This window comes from Eptatretus burgeri, chromosome 5 (assembly GCF_056783735.1).
Source record: "Eptatretus burgeri isolate ZD-2024b chromosome 5, Ebu_testis_v1, whole genome shotgun sequence".
NCBI lineage: Eukaryota > Metazoa > Chordata > Myxini > Myxiniformes > Myxinidae > Eptatretus > Eptatretus burgeri.
In genome coordinates, this window is record NC_140965.1 from 4,911,198 (window position 1) to 4,936,188 (window position 24,991).

Genomic DNA, 24,991 nt, shown 5'->3' on the forward strand with positions numbered 1-24,991 from the left:
GAGTCCTGGGAGGGCTCTGTTCCACCTCCTGAAACCCACAAATGGAGATAACAACCAACGACCGACACATACACACATTGCATCTGAGAACAAGACATACTTTTGTGCAATTCTGTACTATTGGTGTTTCAACCAGAAAATTGTTTTGGCCATGTAATTGTTCAGATCATCTTCTTTTTAGGGTTTGCTGACTATGGCTTCTATGCATCACCTGCTGAGCAGCGTCCATCCTTCTCCTATACGGACTTCAGTGGTCGTACGGCATTGAGAGGTGCACTTCCACCTCCTGCAAGTGCCTCACCCATGCACCAAACTACACAGGAACAGTTCTCCAACACAGGTGTATATTGGGTAACTGATAGGTATAGGTTTTACTTTGTTTGAGTAAAGTGTGTCCTTATTGCACAAGATAAGCAGGTATTGAAGCAGGGTCTTTCAAAAAGGACAATCCATTTCTGTTTGGTTATAATCTTTGAACCGTGTGATGGAGAGCAGAAGAAATGGCAGCACTGTGAATGTCAGAGTTGGGAGTTTATTAATTATGGCATGTTGCTTGTGTCATCCTACCCCCTTCAGTTATGGTCATGGCATTGCACAATGTAGAACATGTTTTTATCGTCAAGTGTTATTATAAGACCAAAAGTGTTGTTCAGACACAGCGAGATTTTTTTGCAAACGATTCAACTGCAGATGGTCTATGATTTTGAGTTTGATCAAAAAAATTGAAACTACAGGTGATGTGAAGGATAATGTGAAAGGAGTTGTCAAATAAATTGGTTCGCACCGAGGAAAATGCTGCTCGTGTTCAGGAAGTGCTTACAGCCTTCACAAATCCATCAATTGTTTAGGTGACGTGAAGCATAACGTGAAAGGAGTCGTCAGAAGAAAGAAATCGGTTTGCACAGAAGAAAGTTCAACTCGTGTTCAGGAAGCACTTACTCGCAGCCCTCACAAATCCATCAATCGTTTATCGCAGACTCTGTCTTTGTCTGCATCATCAACATACTGAATCGTACGACAAGACGTTTAAACTTTTTCCTTGCAAGATTCAAATGCAGCAAACATTAAGCGATAATGATAAAGATTGCTGGCTTGATTTTTGTGGTCAGTTCTTATGCTTTGTTGCTCTGGATACGGGTGGAGCTGGCGAGCTTCCCTACTCACCCTCTCTCAACCCATGCAACTACTTTATATGGGGATATCTGAAAGATCGATGCTCTGGAAACAACCCCCACACTTATTGACGAACTGCAAAATGCAATTGCTGATACTGTGCAGAGCATAACTCTCGCAGCGTTGTCAGTGATTGTATGAAATTTCGTCTTCAGATGGTCGTACAAGAGGAAGTTGCACATATTGAAAATGTGTTTACATGAGAAAAAAAACTCCTGACTTTGGACTGAATTATAATTTACTTTTCAACAATGTAAACAATTTTTTGGAAAATGTAACATTTTAAAATGTTGTGTCATTTTTGAACGACCCTGTACTGTATATGATCCATTTTACATTGATATTTGTGTTAACAAACATAACGATGATGAGCAAAGTGCATCACCCAGAAATCCACCTTGGGATAGCAGTCCTAGTCTTTTAGAATGAGCAAGTCACCATTTATGAATACACACAAGGAACTTTGCCACAGGAGAAGGCCATCCAGCCCATCATGCTTGCTTTGCACCAACCCTAATATCCATCACATATCCACACAGGCTAGCTACAAATCCTGCCAATATCCCCATACCTCTCCATCTTCAATGAATCCAAGTACCTATCTAATTCCCATTTAAACCTATCCACCCCTCCACTGCTAACACCTTTCTGAGGAGACAACCCCATGCTTTCACCACTCTCCAGCTGAAAGACCCCTGCCTTTAAACTGTCCTAACTCTCATCTTCTTTTCTGTAAAGCTATGGCCCCTGGTCCTAACAATGTCCACTCTGCTGAAAAACTCTAAAGCACATATCGTGTACACACCCCTCATCCTTCATTATCATAAACATCTCTATGAGATCCCCTCGTAATCGCACCTCCTTCCTAATGTTTAAAGTCCTGTCTCCTTCAACCCCTCCTCATACAGTGCCTTCAGAAAGTATTCACACCCCTTGACTTTTGACACATTTTGTTGTGTTACAGCCTGAATTTAAAGTGGATTTAGTTTAAATTTCTTGTCACCGATCTACACAAAACACCCCATAACGACAAAGTGAAAACATGTTTTGATAAATTTTTACAAATTATTAAAAAATTAAAATCTGAAATGTTTTGCATCAATAAGTATTCAACCCCCTGAGTCAATACTTTGGAGAAGGGCCTTTGGCAGCGATTACAACTTCGAGTCTTCTTGGGTATGTGTGTATCAGTTTGCACATCTGGATTTGGGGATTTTCCCCCATTCTTCCTTGCAGATTTGCTCAAGCTCTGTCAAGTTGAATGGGGAGCATCAGTGAACAGCAATCTTCAAGTCTTTCCACAGATTCTCCATGGGATTCAAGTCTGGGCTTTGGCTGGACCATTCAAGGACTTTCACGTTCTTGTTCTGAAGCCATTCCTGTGTTGTTTTGACTGTATACTTGGGGTCATCGTCCTGTTGGAATGTAAATCTTTGCCGCAGTCTAAGGTCTTTTGCACTCAGAAGCAGGTTCTCCTCATGGATTTGCCTTTATTTGATTCCATTCATTGTTCCCTCTATCCTCACAAGTCTCCCAGTCCCTGCCGCTGAAAAGCATCCCCAAAGCATGATGCTGCCACCACCATGCTTCATGGTAGGGATGGTGTTAAATGGGTGATATGTGCTCGGTGTCCACCAGACGTAGCGCTTTGCATTCAAGCCAGAGTTCAATTTTCATCTCATCAGACCACAGAATCTTTTACCTCATGCTCTCGGAGGTTTTCATGTCCCTTTTTGTAAACTCCAGGTGTACTATCATATGCCTTTTTCTCAGGAGTGGCTTCTGTCTGGCCACTCTCCCATAAAGCCTAGATTTGTGAAGTGCTGCAGAGATTGTTGTCCTTCCAGCAGGTTCTCCTATCTTGGCAAAGGAACTCTGTAGTTCTGTCAGAGTGGTTATTGAGTTCTTGGTCACCTTCCTGACTAAGGTCCTCCTTGCCCAGTTGCTCAGTTTGGTTGGGCGGCCAGATCTAGGAAGGGTCTGGGTAGTTCCATATTCTTTCCATTGCCTAATAATGGAGCGCACTGTGCTCTTGGAAACTTTCAACACTCTAGAAATTGTTTTATACCCTTCCCCAGAGCTATGCCTCCTCACAATTCTTTCTTGGAGTTCTTTGGACAGTTCCTTGGGCTTCATGATGGAGTTTCTGCTCTGACATTCTCTCAACTGTGGGACCTTATATAGAAAGGTGTGTTTCTTTCTAAATCATGTTCAGTCACTTGAATTAGCCACAGGTGAACTCCAATCAAGTTGTAGCGACATCTTAAGGATGATCAAAAGACATTAGATGCACCTGAGCTCGATTTGGAGTGTCTTAGCAAAGGGGTTGAATACTTATTGACGCAAGACATTTCAGCTTTTCATAATATGTAAAAAATTCTAAAAACATGTTTTCTCTTTGTCGTTATAGGGTATTTTGTGTAGATCGGTGACAAGAAATTTAAACGAAATCCACTTTAAATTCAGGCTGTAATACACCAAAATGTGACAAAAGTCAAGGGGTGTGAATACTTTCTGAAGGCACTGTAGTTGAGTCTCGGTAGCCCTGGAATTAATCGAGTAGCCCTATGCTGGACCCTCTCTCAGACAGCTCTGTCCTTCCTCAGATGTGATTAAAACTGCACACAATATTCCAGATGAAGCCATGAAATTTCTGTAGTGTTAAACAAGAAAATACAAGGACATCAGACACAGGTGGAGGCCATTCAGCCCATCATGCCTGTGCGACATCAACACCACACTAATTTATCAACACAAGATACAAAGAAGAAAATGCAAAAAAAAGGTTAAGTGTTTTTGTGGGGTTTTGTATTTATTTTATTTTATTTTTTGTAGTTTTTGTGGGTTTTTTTGTCCTCAGGGGAGGGGGCATGGGCTTGGTTAAAAAACACACATCAACCACAAAATACCCCTTGACGAGACCTCCACCAACAGCACTCCATACATAATCGCCATCAATGCTCAAGCTACCTAAAAGTCCTGCCAACATCCCTATACCCCTCTATCATTAACACTACTTCTTTTGATTTATAATTTACCCCCCCCCCCCAATGGATGTAGCTTTATCTCTAACTGCCTTGAACTCTGTTGTCTGCTTACCCCTGTATCTCCTATGTGGTACATTATCAAATGCTTTCTTAAAGTGTAGATGCACTACTTTTACAACATTTCCCTCGTCCACTAAATCAGAAACTGCTTCATTGAACTCCAACAAATTTGCTTCACATGATGTCTCTTTCGTAAGTCCATGCTGACTACCTTTAATTAGTTTGAAATTACTCAAATGGTTCCCTATCTGTTTCTTAATTCGTTTCTCCAACACTTTCCCATAACTGAAGTCAAGCTAACAGGTCCATAGTACCCCAATTCTTCCCTGAATCCTTTCGTAAGTTACGGTGTTCCATTTGCTACTCTCCAATCCTCTGATACCTCTCCTGACTTCAACGAGCTGTTAAAGATATCCGCAAATGTCATGTTTATCTGCTCGGCCACCTCCTGCATGCTCTGCCACCTCCCTCAATACTCGAGGATGCATACCATCCAGCCCTCGAGCTTTATCATAACTTAGTGCTACGTGCCTCCTGCAAAACCTCGAGACGAGTGTTCCTTGAGTGTCCCAAAGGGTAGCATGGCAGACAATAAAAACGAGCACTGTAAACTTTTCAGTCAATTTAGAACCAACCAGGTGAACCAACGACATACAACAGAAGGAATTTTAAAGATGCAATTTCTTTCAATCCCATGGTTAACATGTGCTAATATCTATCAGTAAGAATGCAATTACAATTCATCAGTAACTATAAACTTCCATGCAGAAGAGTACAAGTCACGGTCAATGCTTAATCAAATCAAAATTATACACATGTATTTCATTGCAGTTTCAAATACTTCAACAACTCTTTACAAAAGCAATAGCTCTCTTGACAAAGGCAATTTTACATTCACGTGTTAATACACCCCCCTTTTACCCGAATCCGTTCTGTGAACCAACGGTAAGATCTTGCAGTGTCCGAATGTGCAATTAAATCTCTTGCCGTGTCAAACAAGCGTGCAGATCTGTGAACCTTTTGCCGTGTGTAGTTTTGCCATGTAGATGAAGCAAGTATGAACACGAATGGTCATGCAGAAACAAACCTTGCAGATTAGCAGTCAGCTATGAGTGTCGAGCGTGTGAGCTGCGCAGGAATGCTCATGCAGTATGGATCTCACCACGTCTCTAGCCGAACCACGAGAAGGCGTGAGGTGGAGGGAGGGGATGACCTTGGCACATGCTGTGTTAGCGCTTCGTGCGTGCAACCGATCAGCCAGCAGGAGTGAAGCCGTACATCAGGTCAGTGGTCAACGTGTGCTCAGTGCAAAAGCTCACGAGACCGCTGCTGCCTGTCACCCACTGTGCCCAGAAACTCTGCCATTCCAAAGCTCCGTACGCTGCTCGAGCTGGATCTCTGGGACACCTCCAAGATCACCACCAGATCACATCTGCTTCGATCTTTCTCATTTCTTTCCTTCTTCTTGCCGCCTCCTTCTTGTCTTCTTCCGAGCACTCTTCGCCTCACCTTTTTATGACAAACTCGCAAGGCCAATCTCGCAGCAAGGTGACACTCTGTCTGAATCCAAAGATTGACCACAGCTTAACCATTGGTTGAGTGTTGTTTTCATGACAAAGCTTTCACCCACTTCGTTCACACCATGTAATGCCCCTATTGACCAAGCATTCAGCCTCAACACCGATTATCTTCAAAGCTCTGGTGACCATCTGTCTCCCATGACGCATTCTGATGTCGGTGCACAGATCCTTTGTCCCACTTTACAACTCATTTAATTAATTCACTGAAACTCGAGTTGCCTTTTGTCCCCGAATTATCAGGATCATATCTTTAACACAAAACTTAACATTTCCAATTGTATCGTATTTATATAGGATTTACAAATCCGTAACACTTAGTTCTTCTTGCTGCTTCTTTACTTCCCCTCTCTGCTCTAAAATTCCTTGCTCATCCCCGAGATAGGTACTCTCAACGATTGGAAGTTCCCCCGACTGTTCCTGTGTATATGTAGAAGCAAAAAAACGATTTAATAATCCTGCCATCTCACCGTCATTGTCTATTAACTCTTCTGTGCTGTTCCTCAGTGGGCCCATATTCCTCTTGACCCTTGTGTGCTTAAAGAATGTCTTGCTGTTAAGTTTAATATTTTGGTTGTGCCCTTTTCATATTCCCTTTTGGCCTGCCGAGTTATTTTCTTAACTCGTCTCGGTTTCCTCCTATGTTGATGTGAGTCATATGCCTTTTGCTTATCCTTAATTGCACTAAGTACTTCATACCCCCCTGGCCTCCACCTTGACACTTCATTGGAATATACCTTCACTGCACGCTACGCTCCTTGAAGGTTGCCGATTTCTCCGATGCAGACCACCCACTTATTAATTTTACCTAATCTAAAGCTCCTAAACCACTTCTCATACTCTCAAAGTTGGCCCTCCGAAAATGCAATGACCTTACACCACTATCCTGAACTTCACATGTCAACAGTAGAGTTGTACTTACTACATTGTGGGCACTTGTCCCCAGATGTTCTCTCCTATCCACCTCCTCCCCATAATGGGATCATTACTCAAAAGAGGTCCAACACAGCACTTTCCCCCATTCTACAAACTGGGTCAAAAAGCAATCCTGGACTGGGTATAGAAAATCCTTAACTGTTCTGCCCTCTAGCTGTTCTTTATAGTCACTCCCTGATTGAGATGGAGTTTGTTTTTATTCTTACCATCAGCACACCTTGCATCTTGCCAGCAAAAGTGTAGCCATGTATGATCAAATGGGAATCTAACTAACCACCTTTTAGTGCTGTCACTTGCCTTGCATTTAACAGGCTGATATGGCTGGATTACAAGCTTATGTACAAAGATGGATTTTATTGTATGGCTGTGATCTTTCTGGACTTCTTGCCTTCCTGCTGCAGGGCCTTTCCCCACAAGTTGTAGTTTTCCAATGTGTACATGTATCAAGGCTCGATTAAAATATGCAATGTGGAATGGCCAAAACGTGATTACATTTGCACTGTGTGCGCAGTGTCTGTGTATTCACTTGGCCCAGAGGTATTTTGTTTGGTGTTTGTGTGGATTTGGATGACAATGCTGCTGTGGTTGGTTATACTGTTTGCTGTGACTTTCATGTTATCCCTGCATGGTCGTGGTTGCCTGACGTTCTCTCTACATATTCAGGAGCTTTAGTCCAAGGTTTGTTTTAGAATTTTTTTTTTGCATTTATTCTAATAAAAAATCTGGTGAAAATTTTTTGATTTAAAATAAGGAATGGAAATGTGCTGCTTCTGTGAATTTATCACCTTTTATTTGTTGCAAGATCTGCTCAATTTTTGGATGTTTAGTTTATTCCAATTTAATCAACTAGTGAAGAACTCGTCCTTATCGATAATTATTATTAATTCCCCCAAAATTGGTGTTTGTAACACCCTATCCCTCTTGTGAGCTCTGCTATGCCACACATACACTGTTGTGCAAAAGTCTTGGACACATTCAGGAGTTAAAATATCAGGATGTTATGAGCATCAACAATCTCCTCAAAGCCTCCCTGAGTGTTTTGTGCGATTATAACAATGTTGACTGTTGTTAATAGAGCTTTGTTTGTTGGGTGAGAATATACCAAGCTTGTCATTTAGTAATCTTTAATTCACATTGATCAGAATCTTTTTTAAAAAAACCTGTGATCAAAATTCAAAGTGAACTCTACATAATCAGCTCATATGAAGTGTTGTCACTAATCAATCACATTTACCAATCGAATCTAATTGAGGACTCATTGTCAGGTTTTTCCTCATTAACATCACTTGTTCCTCCTCGGTGCATCCATATATCTAAAAGCCCACTTTTCGTACTGCAGAATACATATCTACCAGGATTATTGTTATCTTAAAACAACATTTTTAATGACTTAAAAAAAAAAAAAAAATTAATTAAAATATTGTTGGCTTAAAGGCTAAAATTTCAGGAGGAGATTGCCATAGAATTGTGTTTCTGCATAAAGGAAAAACATGAAGTGAAATATCTCGCATCACTCGATTTCCAAGTTTGCATCTGAAGCACAATTTACAAGTGCAGAGAATCGTCATCTGTTGATGACAAACCCAGAAATGGAATACTGAAAAATCTGTCAAAAAGGATGAATAATAATTAAAGATAATGTTCTTCATGAATAGAAAGAAGACAACTGTTGAATTGACAATATAACGGGTAGAAGGCTCGGGTGTCGTTGTCCATGCATCAACAGTACTATTACTTTTCCAATCAGAATTAAAGGATGAGTTACAGGAAGAAAATTTCTTCAAGGGAAATGAGACAAAAAGGCTAAAATATGTACAATAACCCATAAATTGGATTATGGAACAATTGTCAAAGGTGCTCTTGGACGGACGAGTCATAGTTTAAGTTATTTGGATCCAATCAAAGACTATGTAAAAAAGGATGTCAAAAAAGCAGAACTTGTAAAGAGTCTTGCCTGAAGCCAACGATTGAGCATTGGGGAGGTTCATTTCAAGTTGGGGGGGTTCGTATCCTCAATGGTGTTGGAAACTTGCTGAAGATTCATGGTATATTGACTGCAAACCAGGTACAAACACATTTTAATCCACCATGCTATCTATCCCCAGTGGTGATCAATTGTTAGCACAAACTTCATCTTACAGCAATATAATGATCCAAAACACTTAGCTGGAATAATTAAAACTTATTTACAAAAGAAAGAAGCTGGATTCAACACATGGAATGGCCTTCTCAAAGCCAATATCTCAATAAAATTGAAGCTGTATGGGATGTTATTATTTGGATAAAGGAAAAGTAAAAAAAGAATTCCAGCAACTTGGATAATCTTTGCAAGGTCTTGGAGAAACACCATTTTGCAAGAGTGTACAACAAAATTGCATTGAAGTTTTTATTTGTTTATGATTATTATTATTATTTCCTTAATCATCATAATTTTAAAATATAAAATATCCCAAGACTTTTGCCCAGCAGTGTATTTACATAAAGAAAATTGGAATGTTGTCTCCACCATTAACCCTTGTGACTGATTTTGTTGTTTGTTTGTTTTTACCGCTTAAAGCTTTCCGAATACACACACCAGTTTTCAACACTTTTTTTGAGCTGTTCAAGAGGACATCTAAGTTAAACAAGCAAACAAACAAACCCACAGACATTCCAATAATTATATTATAGGGTTGGTCACAAGAATGTACGGTACCTGATTTTAATTGTTTATTAAATTTGCTATTTTTAATGAAGGGCCATATCATTTATATGATGTATAAAGGAACTCATGAAGTTTTATTTGACTACAACAAATGTTCAAAATGTCTTTCTCTAAGTTCTGCACACTTACAGATACGTATGGAATAGTTTTGGACTACAGACTGAAGTGTTTCATGTGAGACTCTAGAAATGACCCTCGTTGCAGCTTCTTTGAGTTCAGGAATATTCCTTGGGTTCTCTTTGAAAACATACAACTTTGAAAACATGTATTTCTCAACAAATCCCCACAGGAAAAAAAAATGTGAAGGTGAAAAATTAGGAGATCTTAGAGGCCAAGCAAATCTAGATTGGTGGGAAATTACTATGCTAGGAAAGTGATTAATTACCCATGACATGGATAAGCAAGCTGTATGTGCATTTGCTCCGTCATATTGAAACCAAGAACCTGGAAGGTTTCTCACATTACTCCAGAAATGACTCTCACTGGCCTCCTACAATTTTTTTATTTTAAATTCAGTACATTTTTAGCTCACTTGGACTTTATACCAGTGAGCTTATGCAATCGAGCAGTATCCGCGGGTGGGTGAGTGAGTCAGTTAGTTAATTAGTGAGTCTGTAAACACTTCAGTCATTATCGCTTGAACCGAACACACATTTTTTACGAAACTTGGCCACAAGCTTTATATCTGATGCCTAACGAAGGTGTATCGACCGCATCAAAATCTGTGCTCATTAAGAGGGTGTATGGGGGGGGGGTTGATCCCCCAAAATAGGTATTTGCTCTTTCTCCGAAACTACACACAATTTCGATGAAATTTGACCACAACCTTCATCACCCGTGATCAGACAACCTTCATCACAAAGTTTGTTCATGCCATTAAAAAAAAAAAAAATCAGGGTCTAAGTGGGTCTGCAGGGGGTTTGAGTGACTGTCGCTGCTGATTCAGGTGTTCTTCAGGATAAGCGATTCTATTTTTGTGACCAACCCTGTATATGATGATTTTTGTCAATTGGTTTCTCATTGCACATCAACTCACTTCTGTTCACTTCACATCATTTCACATTCACTTCACAGTTTTGCAACAGTCTTCTCTCAGCTTTCTTTTCCAAAGTTTTTGTTTGCTTTCCTGAAATTTCTCCTTTTCCAAAATCTCCTCTGCTCTTAAGTGAAATATATATATATATATACACTATATTTACAGTACAGTGTGTGAATGTATACATTTGTATTCATTTATTTTTTTTGTACTACATTTCCACCAGTCCTCATCTAACTCGTTTAGTTTTCTCTCCTCCCCCACCCCCGGTCTTATTCCATGCATCCTCCCCAAGTTCTGAATGCATATGCAGGGCAGCCCGGTTTTGGTGCGCCCCCTTCTCCAGCAGGAGCTCAGCAAGCACGCCCAGGGGCTTTCCCAGGTGCCAGCAGTCCTGGTCCCCTCCCTGAGATTTACTCCACCAACCAGGAGGCTGGTGTCGGTGGATATGTTGGCACTGCGAGTCCCCAACCTGCAACTGGCTTTGGGCACAACCTCGGGGTCTGTAAATATTTATTTTTCCTATTCTCTCTTATATTTTATTTGTATTCTTCTTGCGTATGGCAGCTTGGCTGCTGGGTATGTATCATTTTGTTGGGGCACGAATATGCCACTGATGCCCCTATACCAGTACACTGGGACTCATTTCGCTGACCTCGGAAGGATGACAGGGTGTGTCAACCCCGCCTGGTGTTAATTCATCGGCTGATGGGGCTTCAACTCAGGACCCTAAGATCCTAAGCCAGCCGCCATAACCACTAAACCAACACCAGGCTTCATCTTTATATTGCTCAATTATTTCTATCCCAACTACCTTTGCAAAAATTTGGATTTTGTTTTCTATTGAGACAAATATCTAATTACTGGGCTGATAGTAGAACATCGTTAAGTTTGGCAAAAAAAATTGGATACACAAGCGACCAATGTTAATGTATTTGTGTGTAGAAGTCTGGCTGTGACTTTATATGGGGCAAGCAGGAATCTTAATATTGCTGATAGTTTTAACTATCGTGGGTTTTTATTATAGATGACAGTATTTTTTTATAATTTGTCCAGAGAGACGAAAACTTTTCTGTGGTGTCAGAACAAAATTTGATGTTCATTGGGTATCTATCAGAAGGAAGGTATAGTCAGTACATCACAAGCTTAGCAAACAGTAGGTGCCTCACATGAGTCCCCTTTATCCTGACGAATCATTTTTTGCAATTGGAGCACTTTGTTTGTCCTGCGTCTCCTCGTTATGGGTTAAACGTTTCTCGGTAGCCTTCAGCACTTGCCCCAGGTTGATGGGATTTCTCCCAGCATGCAAGACAAATGTAGCCATATTTGTTGTGCAAGCAGGAACCTTGTGCAATTTGAGTATTACCAAATGCTATTCACATTTTGTGTATTAAAGTGGGCAAGCTAACAGCACCCATTTCAGCATTCGATGATGATGTGGAAACACACTGATGAACCATGAACCGCATGAGGTAGTGGGTAGTGAGGGGCTCAATTTATCTCACATTTGTGTCCCTAACAAGTAGACGACTCCTTTTCAGTTCCTTCTAATGGTTTTATTTATTTTTGGCTGCCACTTCCTCTTACTAACCGTTGATGTTCAAAATGCTGACTACTTTCAAACAACGTAGAAACACTTTACTTCAAATCTCCAGCTTGGTTATGTTATTTGGAAGCTGCAGCGGCGAGCCTTTGATATGATGATTAATAAGAGGCATCACCTGTTCATTATGGAAATTTACCTCAACAAATTGTGTACACTTGTGTTCAGAAGACTCCTGGACCTTTTGGGACAGGCATGGAATGCAAGCAAAATGAACGCAGGAGGCAAAAAAGGGCGAGTCTAACACTCACTTAAAGTTGAATTAAGAATTTCTTCTTGTTTTTTTACTTTTATTTTGTTTATTTATTTATGACAGTTAATATAATGTTATTGATGAACGTTATGGGTCCATTAGTAGGACAATTCGAGCTTCACGTGAGGAATACCCAGGACTTTGTGGAGAAGACGAACAACCTAATGAAACGGGAGACCAAGAAGGAACCCGAAGCTAAATGGGTATTAAACTATTGTTTCATGTGATGTAATCATCAGACTAATCACGTTGTTTACATCTATACTTCCCGAAGATGCAATCGGCATTATTCGCAAGTACTTTGAAGCAGATCCCAATTTGAAGAACCGCACATCACTTAATATTGATAAAATTGTGGAAGTTGTTGGTCAGTGGTCTCTCTGTCTTCTGTTGCATCCTTCCTGGTCTTGCACCCTCTGCTCTTTCCGTGCTTTGGTTTCTGCAGGGCTCACACGGTCCACCAGCAACCCCCCTCCTCGTGAATCTGCCCAAATCCAGAACCACTGCTCCCTCCAATCATTTGTTCCTCTTTTTTCTCTCACCTGTGGAATCAGCTTCCACATTCTATTCAATGTTATTCTTCCCTCCAGGTCTTCAAGACAGCTGTTGACCACCATCTCACATTGTCCCCAATCCATAACCATGATATTTTCTACCCTCGTTAACCCCACCAAGATCCCTCCTCATTCCAATTTTACAGTTTTCCCTCCTTGGAATTTCCTTCTGTATCCAACTCGTCCAACCCGTGCATGCGTGTTTTGCATCAGCCTCTTTTTGTCTGTTACGTCCCTCAGTGTACTGCCTCTTCCACAAGAGTGGGTGAAGCAATTGGTTCGCATCAGTTTGTGATCGAGGAACACCTCGATCGGTATTAAAATTGAATGCTATATTTTGGACATGAATCGGAAAACAAACCTGTAATTTAGCATCACTTTGGATCTGAATTTGTCCAGATCACACATGTACAGAGAGAAGAGTGGGATATTTTACTCTGTCTGCCTGCCTGCATGGCAGTCGAATAAAATAGAAAATCATTCCATACAGGAAACCATGTTTTTAAGGACATCATAAAAGACACAAATAACGAATTTAACTTATTAAATTTGGTGGTGTAAAAGACACAACAACGGCGGTAAACTTCCAAATTTTTTTTTCTACAACCTTTAAAATCTTCATTTTATTTACATTGAATTATATACTCGAACACTGTAAAATGCAAATCACCTTTTTCACACTTTCAAAAACCTTCCGTTTAGCAGTCCTTGGACAAAATATTACGGCATTTTACGTCATCACGACCAATATAATTTGCCGCTCGTAGATTCCACCCATGTCCTTGTTTCTCAAGATAGCATGTGGGAAGGTGTTCTATGAACTCTATAATTATAATTATAATTATATATATATATATATATATATATATATATATATATATATATATATATATATATATATATATATATATATATATATATGTCAAGGCTCATGGAAGAGTAGAGTTTGTTATTATTCCATGGGGATAATTATGTCATTGTTTATGTTTTTTGGTTTGTTTTTGTGTGCAAGGAGAAAAACAAATTCTCTTTTCAGTTTTGGCCACCCACAAGTTATAATCTTTAAATAGTCTTTTGAACTGTCAAATTCATCTCAGATTATTTTACAGATCTCCCCTGCAAATTGACAAAGCAGAATAATTGTTTTTAAAAATTCAACCAATCTCTCTGTCCTCACCTTTACCCCTTCATACCCACTGCTTCTTGGATATGGTGATTTTTCACCCAAGAAAGTAGATAAAGTTCTTGCTAGCCATGACTGCCTCAGTGATGGTCCCAAATATCATTTCTCCAACTCGTGCTCTGCTGCTTTTGCTTGTCCTCTGTCTGCTCTCTTCAACCTCTTCTTCACCTTAGGTCATATACCATCTGCTTGGAAGACTGCCATCATTTCAAAACAGGAGAAAGGTGCAAATCATATCCTCTCAACAACAGGCCAATGAGGTTACTGCCAATAATAAGCAAATTTGTGGAATCCGTTGTCACAGCTAACAATTTTTCACTTTTTTCCAACAGCGCAATATCTGACCATCAGTTTGGATCCTGGCTACTCAACGTTGGATATTCTGCTGATTGTTTCTCAATAATGGAATGATGCCCTGAATATCAAGCAAGTAGTCAGGGTTAGGTCTCTGAACACAATCTGCCACTCTGCCTGCCAAGTTTTTTTGTCTTTGAAATACAAGGTCACCTTTCTGGGCATGCTGACTTCCTTCACTCGTGTAGTTGGCACATGGCTCTCAAAAGAATATTGTCATCTCTCCTAGAAGAGGCTGGAGTGCCCCAAGGCAGCATCTCATTCCCCATTAATGACCTGTTTGAGACTATGAAAAAAACCCTTTTCTTCCTTGCAGATGACTCCACATTATACCGTGCAATTACTCATCTCACCGGCACCAACACGAGACTCGCAGCAGCAGCAAATTCTCCCCTCTGCTGACCTCGATAGGTTGAGAAGCACAGCTACTGTTGCTTTCTCATACAGATATGTTGACCTTTCTGTTTTATACTGCCTCTCCTCAGTTCTTGCACCCACTGCTCTTTCATCCCTCAGTCCTGCCAGGATATATTCATTCTTCCAGCAATCCTATTTCAGTGAAACTCCAAAATTTCAGGCTCACTGCTCACCACTACTTCCGTGTACCTCTCATCTGCTTGTGGAACCTCCTTCCTCAGTCTGCGTATTCAATTTCACTCTTCCTTCCAGGGTTTTAAGTTGGCAATACATCGCCACTATCCTGGAACGGCCTCCGTGTCCAGATTCTTTGAAGAATGAATGCCCCAGGCAGCTTACCGACACTGAGAGGTTTTAATCACTTTTCACTTTATTTTAAAACACACCAAGTGTGACAGTTAAAAACTCTGATTTTTCACACACACAACTACACTGTTCCCCCAGATGGGGAAGAGCAACACCCCCACGCCCCTCCCAGCGGAGATAATGCAACACATGGGTGGAGCATAAAATATGAATGAGGAAAAACATGAATACGCATGACACAAGACATGGGTGGAACATAAATATACATTTTACATTTAAACTTGGTTGCATCACATGCCTCACCTAGTTTTTGTGTAAACCACAACAGCAATTGATTGAGCAAAGAGAATTATGTGAACACGAGAACCGGGGTAGCTATCTTGGCTCGAAACATTGTCAAATTGTTATTGAACATCATCAAAAATGAAATAAACTGACTACATAGCACACCATATACAGTCACTAAATTCATGACCCAGACTATGGCTAACAGATAGGGACATAGTGGAAAATAACATGAAAATATGAAATTCACAATCAATAAAACACAAAAAAGGAATTCACTCTTCCACCGCTGGTATAAGCAGTACGACCTCAGTTACAGGTTGCAGGTAGATATGGGGTTTGCTGTCCTTCATGGTGTGGATTCGCACTTTTCGAACCCAACTGTCTGCACTGGGCAATGTCTCAATCACGCATCCATAGGGCCAGTTTTCCTGTAAGCATCTGCCTTCAGCAGAACGATAGCACTGACACAAAGGTTGCGTTTCTTGACTTGTCACTGCATACGGGCTGCAGAGTCAGGAGATGTTATTTTCGCCATCATGACCAGAAGGTATTTGCCAAATGCCTCATATGTCGCCACTGATAGCCAAAGATGTCTCTGGGACGACCGAAATCACCTGATGGTGCATGAAGAGGCATTGTCTTCATGGTAAGTAGTGCTGCTTGTGTCAAGATTTCTGGCATGTCTGGATCTGTAGATACCAGTACAATTGGACGAGCGTTGACAATAGTGCATACCTCCACCAGTAAGTAGCTCGTGGGTTAGAGAAACTTTTGTCTCCAAGTGAATCGCGTCTCGGATTTTTTGACAGACATCGTTTATTCGTTCCCACACTGCACCCATATGCGACGCATGAAGGAGTGTGGGGGGCGGGGGGTTGACCTTCCACTCAACTTTGTTGCCCATCAAGTATCTGTTGATAAACCTATTGTCCATTTCCTTCAGGATATCATTGAGCACATTTTGAGCTCTGACAAAGTTGCTTCCACAGTCTGAAAGTAAGGTTTTAACAGGCCCACAGATAGCCACGAAGCAGTGCAGTGCATTGATAAACGATTATGCAGTCATCTCCTCAGTGACTTCAACATGGACTTCTCTTGTTGACATACAGGTAAATAATACGGTCCAGCATTTTCCATAGGAGACACTGCCCCTGGTACGACGGGTGCGAAACTTCCATGGTCCAAAAATAAGCGGTTGATTGCAAGGGGTCAATTGTCTGGAAGTTTTACATCGTCTCTGAAGGGCAAAGAAGCGACCCAATTGCCATTGTCATTCCTGAAGAATCCATCGTCCATTATCGCAAGAAAACAGTTGTCTTCTCTGGAGTGACGCGGCTTATCATCATCCCTTGTTCGCTAGACATTCTGCCAACCCAGTCATCATAGGCTCTGTGGTCATAGGATCTCCAAAGAGCTGGCCTGAAGGTACGTGACAATGTGGCAGGATGACGTCCTTGACGGTGACACGATTAGGGCATGGCGAGCAGACTGATGGTCTTCCATTTTCGATAAAGTGGGTACGATAGGCCTCCACTCGCTCAGGGTTATGGATGCCTTCCAGACATACATTGCCAATTATCACCCTTCCAAGGTCCATACGCTGTGCCCACGGAACATTAGGTGGCCCATTCCGAGATTCTCTGACCTTAAGCAGCTAAGGAGAATCTGAATGAATTAAAAGCAAGAGGCAAAACGTGAATATGCATCAGGCAAGACATGAATATGCATCACGCAAAACATGAATATGCATCAGGCAAAAGATGGGTGGAACATATATATATATATATATATATATATATATATATATATATATATATATATATATATATATATATATATATATATATATATATATATATATATTGTTAATCGGTATAACAATTAATACTGATTGGCAAGACAGAGGGACCGAGCTGGGAAGGATGTGCTGCAGGTTCGGGTGATAAAGGACGCAAATGGGAATGTGCTGACGAGCGAGGAGAGTGTGTTGAGAAGGTGGATGGAGTACTTTGAGGAGCTGATGAATGAAGAAAATGAGAGAGAGAGAAGGTTGGAAGAGGTGGAGATAGTGAATCTGGAAGTGGGGTGGATCAGTAAGAATGAAGTGAAGACTGCTATGAAGAAGATGAAAAGTGGAAAGGCAGTTGGCCCAGATGACATACCAGTGGAGGCATGGAAGTGCTTAGGAGAGATGGCAGTGGGGTTGTTAACCAGATTGTTTAATAAAGTCTTGGAAAGTGAGAGGATGCCGGAGGAGTGGAGATTAAGTGTACTGGTTCCGATTTTCAAGAACAAGGTGATGTGCAGAGCTGTGGAAATTACAGAGGGATAAAGTTGTTAAGCCACACTATGAAGGTGTGGGAAAGAGTAGTGGAAGCAAGGTTGAGAGGAGAGGTGATGATTTGTGAGCAGCAATATGGGTTTATGCCAGGAAAGAGCACCACTGATGCAATGTTTGCATTGAGAATGTTGATGGAGAAGTATAGGGAAGGCCAGAAGGAGTTACATTGTGTGTTTGTGGATTTAGAGAAAGCTTATGATAGGGTGCCAAGAGAGGAGTTGTGGTATTGTATGAGGAAGTCAGGAGTGGTGGAGAAGTATGTGAGGATCGTGCAGGATATGTATGAGGACAGTGTGACAGCGGTGAGGTGTGCGGTAGGAATGACGGACCGGTTTAAGGTAAAAGTGGGATTGCACCAAGGATCGACTCTGAGCCCTTTCCTCTTTGCAATGGTGATGCACAGGTTGACGGACGAGATCAGACTGGAGTCTCCATGAACTATGATGTTCGCGGATGACATGATCTGTAGGGAGAGTAGGGAGCAGGCTGAGGCGAGCCTCGAGAGGTGGAGGTACGCACTGGAGAGAAGGGGAATGATAGTCAGTGGGAGTAAGACGGAGTACATGTGCGTAAATGAGAGGGAGGGTGGTGGTATGGTGCGGTTGCAAGGAGTTGAGGTGGGGAAGGTGGATGGGTTTAAATACTTGGGATCAACTGTCCAAAGTAACGGAGAGTGTGGGAGAGAAGTGAAAAAGAGAGTGCAGGCAGGATGGAGTGGTTGGAGAAGAGTTGCAGGAGTGATTTGTGACAGAAGGGTAGCTGCAAGAGTGAAGGGGAAAGTATATAAGACGGTAGTGAGACCAGCTATGTTGTATGGTTTGGAGGCGGTGGCACTAACAAAAAGACAGGAAGCGGAGCTGGAGGTGGCAAAGTTAAAGATGCTGCGATTCTCGTTGGGAGTGACGAGGATGGAGAGGATAAGAAATGAGTATATTAGAGGGACAGCACAGGTAGGACGGTTTCGAGACAAAGTGAGAGAGGCGAGATGGAGATGGTTTGGACATGTGCACAGGAGGGAAGCGGAGTATATCGGGAGAAGGATGTTGAATATGGAGCCGCCAGGCAGGAGGAGAAGAGTAAGGCCAAAGAAGAGGTGCATGAATACGGTGAGGGTGGACATGCGGGTGGTTGGAGTGTCAATGGAAGATGTGGAGGATAGAGCGAAATGGAGACGGTTTATCTGCTATGGCGACCCCCTAACGGGAGCTAGCCAAAAGAAGAAGATATATATATAGTTATGAATTCTGGCCCGCCTGGCGTGCGATCGGCCGCATACGTCTAATGGCAGCTGCGTCGCCCACCGGATGGACAATTCAGTCATGACCCTCCTGGAACTACCGCCAGGAGCCAGTCACGGGTGGGGGTTTAACCTCACCACAACCCAGTCCGCATTCTACCCGCGTGAAATAGGGTGAATCGCCGAATGTCGATATACCTAAATACCCGCGCGGGTAACCTACCGAGGGGTTGCACCACGCCGCAGGTCAGCTTAGGACACGAACCGCTTGAGCGGTTCGTTCTGTACTACAGGGATAACCGAGCGGTGTTATCGCCGACCTCGACAGTTCAGATTCTTCTTTACCGGGTGTTTGAAACCCTCTACTAATTTATTCTGCGATTCAAGATGGCACTTTCAAAAGGGAAAAAGACGACGAACGGGATACATTTCACACAAGGACATTTATTTAAAGCACATATTGCACACACAACACAAGCAAGGAATCATGCACTTTACAAGCAAGAAATAGAAAACAAAAGCAATACGACCGACTATAAGCAAGGATCAATTTACATGCACAGTTACTTACACAGTTTCAACTTGGCAGGACACGGCGCCACAGCATGCATACAAAAACAACAGGAAAACCCTTCCCATAGGCAGGGAGGTAGACGGGGTTCGTAAACCTTTATGGCACGGGACCTGGAGGACCGAACGGGTCCCGTGAGACCGAAGGGTCTTACCCGCGTCCTCGTGGCGCGACGGTGTGCAGGTCGCGACGTCGACTCCCCACGGCCTTGCGTAGCCGTGCCTGACCTCTGGCCCCTGGCGTGGTCAGCGAGCTCTCTCCGGCATTGCTGCTGGTGCTTCCACGACCCACGACCAAACAAGCAAAAGACTGAAGGGCAGAAGGGGCTTCAGGACCAGAGAGAGAGAAGCCCAAAACGAAGAGTCCAAACGAAGAGGTCCAAACGGAGGGAGGGAGAAGAGAAGCCCAAGGGGTGACCAGCGCCACGAGATCACGAACGAACGAGCCAGCATGAACCGAGAAGAGACCCCGAGCCTCGCGTCTGTTCGCCTTTTGTAAAGTGGGGCTCCGCCCTTTGCCCCGCCCCGTTTCTGGCTCCACCTGCCTTCTGGAAGCTTCCCATAAAGGGGCGTGCCCTCTCGCTCCCCCCTCCCTGCACCGTGCAGGGGACGAGGAAAGTCAGTTTTGGCTCGGGGCTAGGGAATTATTCCCCCAAAATCAGACCCCTCCTTCACATGACCCTTGACCCCCACTCGGATCGCACCTCCCCCACACCAAGCGCGGGGAAGAACAGGCGGGAGAATTAGGCGGGAAAAAAACCCCACAGGCTTCACTAGTGCTTTTTGTTCTGCCATTCGGAAGCGGTTGTTGAGAGCGACGTTGGTGGTGGTTGTGGGGGTGGTGTGAGCGTGGTTGGTGTTGTGGCGTAGTTGGTGGTGGCGGTTGTTTGTGTGGAGGTTTGTTGCAATGGTGGCTCAAAATAACGATAGAAAAGAAAAACGGCTATCTCAAAGAGTCGCAGCCCGGTGAACACGAAGGATCCCCTTTAAACAACGGTGGGGACCTATCTGCACATAAACTTAGCGTCATAACTGATCTAAGGAACCTTTATGGTGTATTGCGAATTTCCACAGCCGTAAATATATATATATATATATATATATATATATATATATATATATATATATATATATATATATATATATATATATATATATATATATATATATATATATATAGCCTGGTGTTGGTGTAGTGGTCAAGGAAGCGGCTTGGGATCCAAAAGGTCCTGAGTTCAAGCCCCGTTGGCCGCTTGAATTAATAACACACCAGGAGGTTGACTCAGCCTGTCATCCTTCCGAGGTCGGCGAAGTGAGTACCAGTGTACTGGGCCCAGTTTATGCCCCGGTTAAAATAGGTGTACCATATCCCTGTGTCGTAAGAGGTGATGAGGGTTGCGTCAGGAAAGCCATCCGGCGTAAAACCTGTGCCAAATCACTATCCGGATCATACGGATGATCCGCTGTGGCGAGCCCTAACGGGAGCAGCCGAAAGAAGAAGATATATATATATATATATATATATATATATATATATATATATATATATATATATATATATATATATTACATTTTACATTAAGACTTCGTTACATCACAACCACCTCAGGTCATCTTTCATCCTTACCTATGATCTTTTCTATCCTCATCAACCCTGCCCATCTGCTTGCAGGTTGCTTCATTCCCTTCCCTTTTCTCTGGCCTCGTGTTTGTTCGTCCCTTTGTTGCATCCATGTGTTGGCCCAGTGCCGCTATATCAGTATGTTACCCTCTTCTACCCTCTGTTGCCTCACTCATCCCTGAGCCTAGACTTTGTATTTAAAATAACAACTCATTGCATTTTGAAAATGTGTACTACACACCTGTGACTATTTGATTGCATATTGTCTTCATTTTCTTCTCAGCAAAGATTAACTTTGATGGAATGAGGTCAGTTTGTGTTTATTTTGTTTTAAGTGAAGAATTATTTTACTGTAACTTGGTTTCATAAGATGCAGGTCATGAATATGATTAATTAATTGTATATTTGTGAGTTGTGTTTTGCTTGCGAAATGGGATGTAGTTTTCACTCCTAATGATGCTGTTGCAGTTGTTTGAACATTGATTTTGTAATAATCTATAAAGTTGCAAATCCTATCCAAGGCCCACAAAAAGTCGTTGATTTAAGGATTTTATTTTGCTCGTTTGTGGGCAATGTTTAAAATTGCAGTTATTTATGCACATATTTTGTGTAGATTGTAGACCTCCTTTAACAACTATCATTGGGACGATGATTGTTGAAAAATAAATCGCTTTTACTGACAATGCTGCCTTTTTCTCACCTTAAAAATCCTTCCCATGTCACAGGGTCCTCTGATTGCCACAGCTTTTACAAACGGATACCATTGAAAAGTTGGCAGGCTATAGCTTGCATAAAGGTACGACCACCTTTTCTCATATATCTGTTGCTAAAAGTTGGTGCAAGGGAATATTTTGGGATAAACAAACACATTAAATAATGTGTATTTGTCTTTACTTTGTGAGGAAGGTTTTTGCTTTTTCAGCTAAATTTTCGTGATTGCTCTTATTCAAAATAACTAAAATTGCCCTGATAAATGTGCGAACATCGCTGATTGATATTTGCCAATCGGGGATATGTGTGAGTGTCATTTTGAATGTTGCTTTGTGGGCTCTGGTAGTTTCTTGATCACTATTTTGGTTGAGCGATTACATGACAAGACATCGGAAACAAGTACCCGGCACATCTTCCGACGATAATTTAAAATTGATAATCGTAGCTTGGAACTTGAATGATATTTTGAACGCTCAACTTCGAGAGAACGACTGGCCCCATCTACAACGGGACCTGCACATGAGCCCAATTGCACTCAAAAGTGAAATTATTCCACCTCAAAGAGAGGGTAAAAGGAAGATATTTTGTCATTCCTCATTTTTATGGTTTCAGCCATTATCTATTCTGTTTACCAGCAGGTAAAGTCACTTACATGTTGCTGTATTTACATTTTTTCATTTAGGGGGGGGGGGGAAATGATGCAGACAAAGAACAACATACTGTATTACTGGTGGTATTTATAACTGGTTGGGTTGTCGGTGGCTAAACAGTCTCCCCCACCAGATTTTCTGGTGAGGAGGGTGTATGGATGTGGACACCTAGCAGGATTAAAAACAAAACCTGTCAAAGGGTGGAGGAGCTCCTTGTGAGCCAACGGCCATCCATTTGTGGTGCCAAACTGTGTCTGCGGACATCCTCCTTCAGTTGGGTTACTATTTTTAGGAGGTTGGTGGCAGGATTTGCACTCCAGCCACTGTACAATACTTCATTCCGTAAAACCCACAAATGCAGAGAAAACTGAAAACCCACTCTGTGGGAGTACCTCCTGTGTTGCTGCCCTTTGCAGGGCAGCTCACTGGATGACGGGATTGGGGCAAAGCTTTGGGGACCCCCAAAGCGGAGGAGGAAAATTCCTTGATCATCATTCCTTGATGAGAGGAGGAAAAGCACAGGGTAATGTTCCTGGGTCAGATTATGGTGGTGTGTGGCAGAGTGGTGCTGAGGTGTCATCCACCAGACAGCGGTCTCCTTGGGTTAACCTGAAGCGGTCCCTTTGGGTGAGTGCCTGGAATTTCCCAACCCCAAGAGAGGATGATCACCTGTCTCTTATCATCTGAGCTGAAGCTTTTGGACATCGGTATTGCAGCACTCTCTGAGGTTCTGATAGTGGCAAGATCATGGGGGGTGGTTACAACTACTATTGGTCTGGTTGCTCTGATGGTTACCATGCCCAAGGAGTTGTTGGAGCTGTGTCCAATAAGCAAAGTCCAATGATAATTGAGGTAACACTGGTCAAATAGGGTATCATGAGACAAAGGATTCGTCACTCCTTGGGTGTCATTTTCCTGGACTCTGTATAGGCTCTGACTGAGGCGAGTGATCTCACCGTGAAGGACGCATTCCATGCCACGCTTGAGTCTGTGGTTGATCAGTGCCCCAGGCGAGATACTCTTCTAGCCTTGGGGGATTTCAATGCATCGACTGGAACTGATAGGGATGGTTATGAGACGTGTTGGTCCCCAGGCAACTGTAACTTTGAGCCAGAATATCACAAAGTTCCTTGATTTTGCAAGAAGTTATGGACTTAGGGTGGCTGATTCATGGTTTCAGCGCCCACAGGCTCGTTGCTGGGCTTGGTATTCCAATGCTAGTGGTGTGGCAAAGGAGTTTGACCATGTGCTCGTTCATGGTCACCGGAGGATGATCCAGAAGTGCAGGGTCTACTGGAGTGCTCAGTTCCTTAATACCAGCCCACAGGCTTGCAGCAACTCTGAAGTTTCAGCTTAAATCTGGGAGAATGGTATCATCCCAGATTAGGCTGGATGTTGGCAAGCTCAAGGATGAGAGGGTACCTGAGGAGTTCGTGAACAGGCTGAGTGGGGATTGGGGGTCTGGGTGCTTTTGGGAATTCTGAAGAGTTGTGGAGTGCCTTCAGAACCACCATCCTTTATGTTGACAGTGGATGTCTTGTATCTCACCGTAGGGCGTTCCTCCAAGCCCATCCCTCGGTGTACTGTAATTAGAGCGAAGGATGGTGGGCTCTTGACAGAGGAGTCTGAAGTGAAGGCTCGCTGGGCCGGTTACTTTGGGTGGCTGTATCAGGCTGATCCACCAGCTGTTGAGTTTGATGTCAGGGGTGTTACTATCCCTATGCTGGCCCTCCAATCAACTGTGATCCACCTTCATTTGTGGAAACATGGGCTGCGGTGAACCTGTTGAAATTGGGTAAAGCTCCTGGGATCTATAGCATGCTGAACTTCTCCAGGCTGGTGGCAATGCTGTACTCATGTCCTTGCATGCAGTTCTGTGCTCTGCCTGGAAAACAGGCATCATCCCAACTGACTGGAAAAGGGGCCTTGTTGTCCCTCTCTGGAAAGGAAAAGGTGATCGTCAGGTCTGCAACAACTACCGAGGGGTGACGCTGCTCTCGGTGCCGGGCAAGGTCTTTGCTCAGATAATTCTTGATGGGGTTCACCACCATCTGCTTGAGCACCAGCACCCAGAACAGTCAGGCTTGACATCAAAGAAGTCGATGATTGACCGTATCCTTACTCTTCGGTTCCTCACCGAACGCAGACGAGAGTTTCCGCAGGGGCTGCTTGCAGCTTATGTTGATCTCTGCAAAGCGTTCGATTCAGTGAATCGGGATGTCCTCTGGAGGATTCTTGGTCTTCGTGGGGTGACACCAAAACTGATCAATCTGATGTCTGAACCATACTCTGGTACTGAGAGTGCTGTGAGATGTGGTGATACCATCTCCAACTTATTTCCAGTTGCTGGAGTTCGTCAGGGGTGTGTACTGGCCCCCACACTTTTCAGCTCTTGTATGGACTGGATTCTGGGAAGGATGTTGGAGAGAT

At 42.7% G+C, this 24,991-nt stretch overlaps 1 protein-coding gene across 11 annotated transcripts in view; it reads left to right on the forward strand.

Moving 5' to 3' along the window:
• Nucleotides 1-24,991, forward strand: part of LOC147025745 (RNA-binding protein Musashi homolog 2-like) — a 203,108-nt gene that overhangs the window by 168,721 nt on the left and 9,396 nt on the right. For 10 of the 11 annotated variants that reach the window (XM_085880447.1, XM_085880442.1, XM_085880443.1 and 7 more), the window contains 4 exons: nucleotides 182-340; nucleotides 7,397-7,411; nucleotides 10,769-10,974; nucleotides 21,926-21,996. In XM_085880447.1, the coding sequence (XP_085736573.1) occupies nucleotides 182-340; nucleotides 7,397-7,411; nucleotides 10,769-10,974; nucleotides 21,926-21,967 (422 nt within the window). In that variant the 3' untranslated portion in view covers nucleotides 21,968-21,996. The remainder of the gene's footprint in view (nucleotides 1-181; nucleotides 341-7,396; nucleotides 7,412-10,768; nucleotides 10,975-21,925; nucleotides 21,997-24,991) is intronic. The other variant, XM_085880448.1, reaches the window with a different exon arrangement.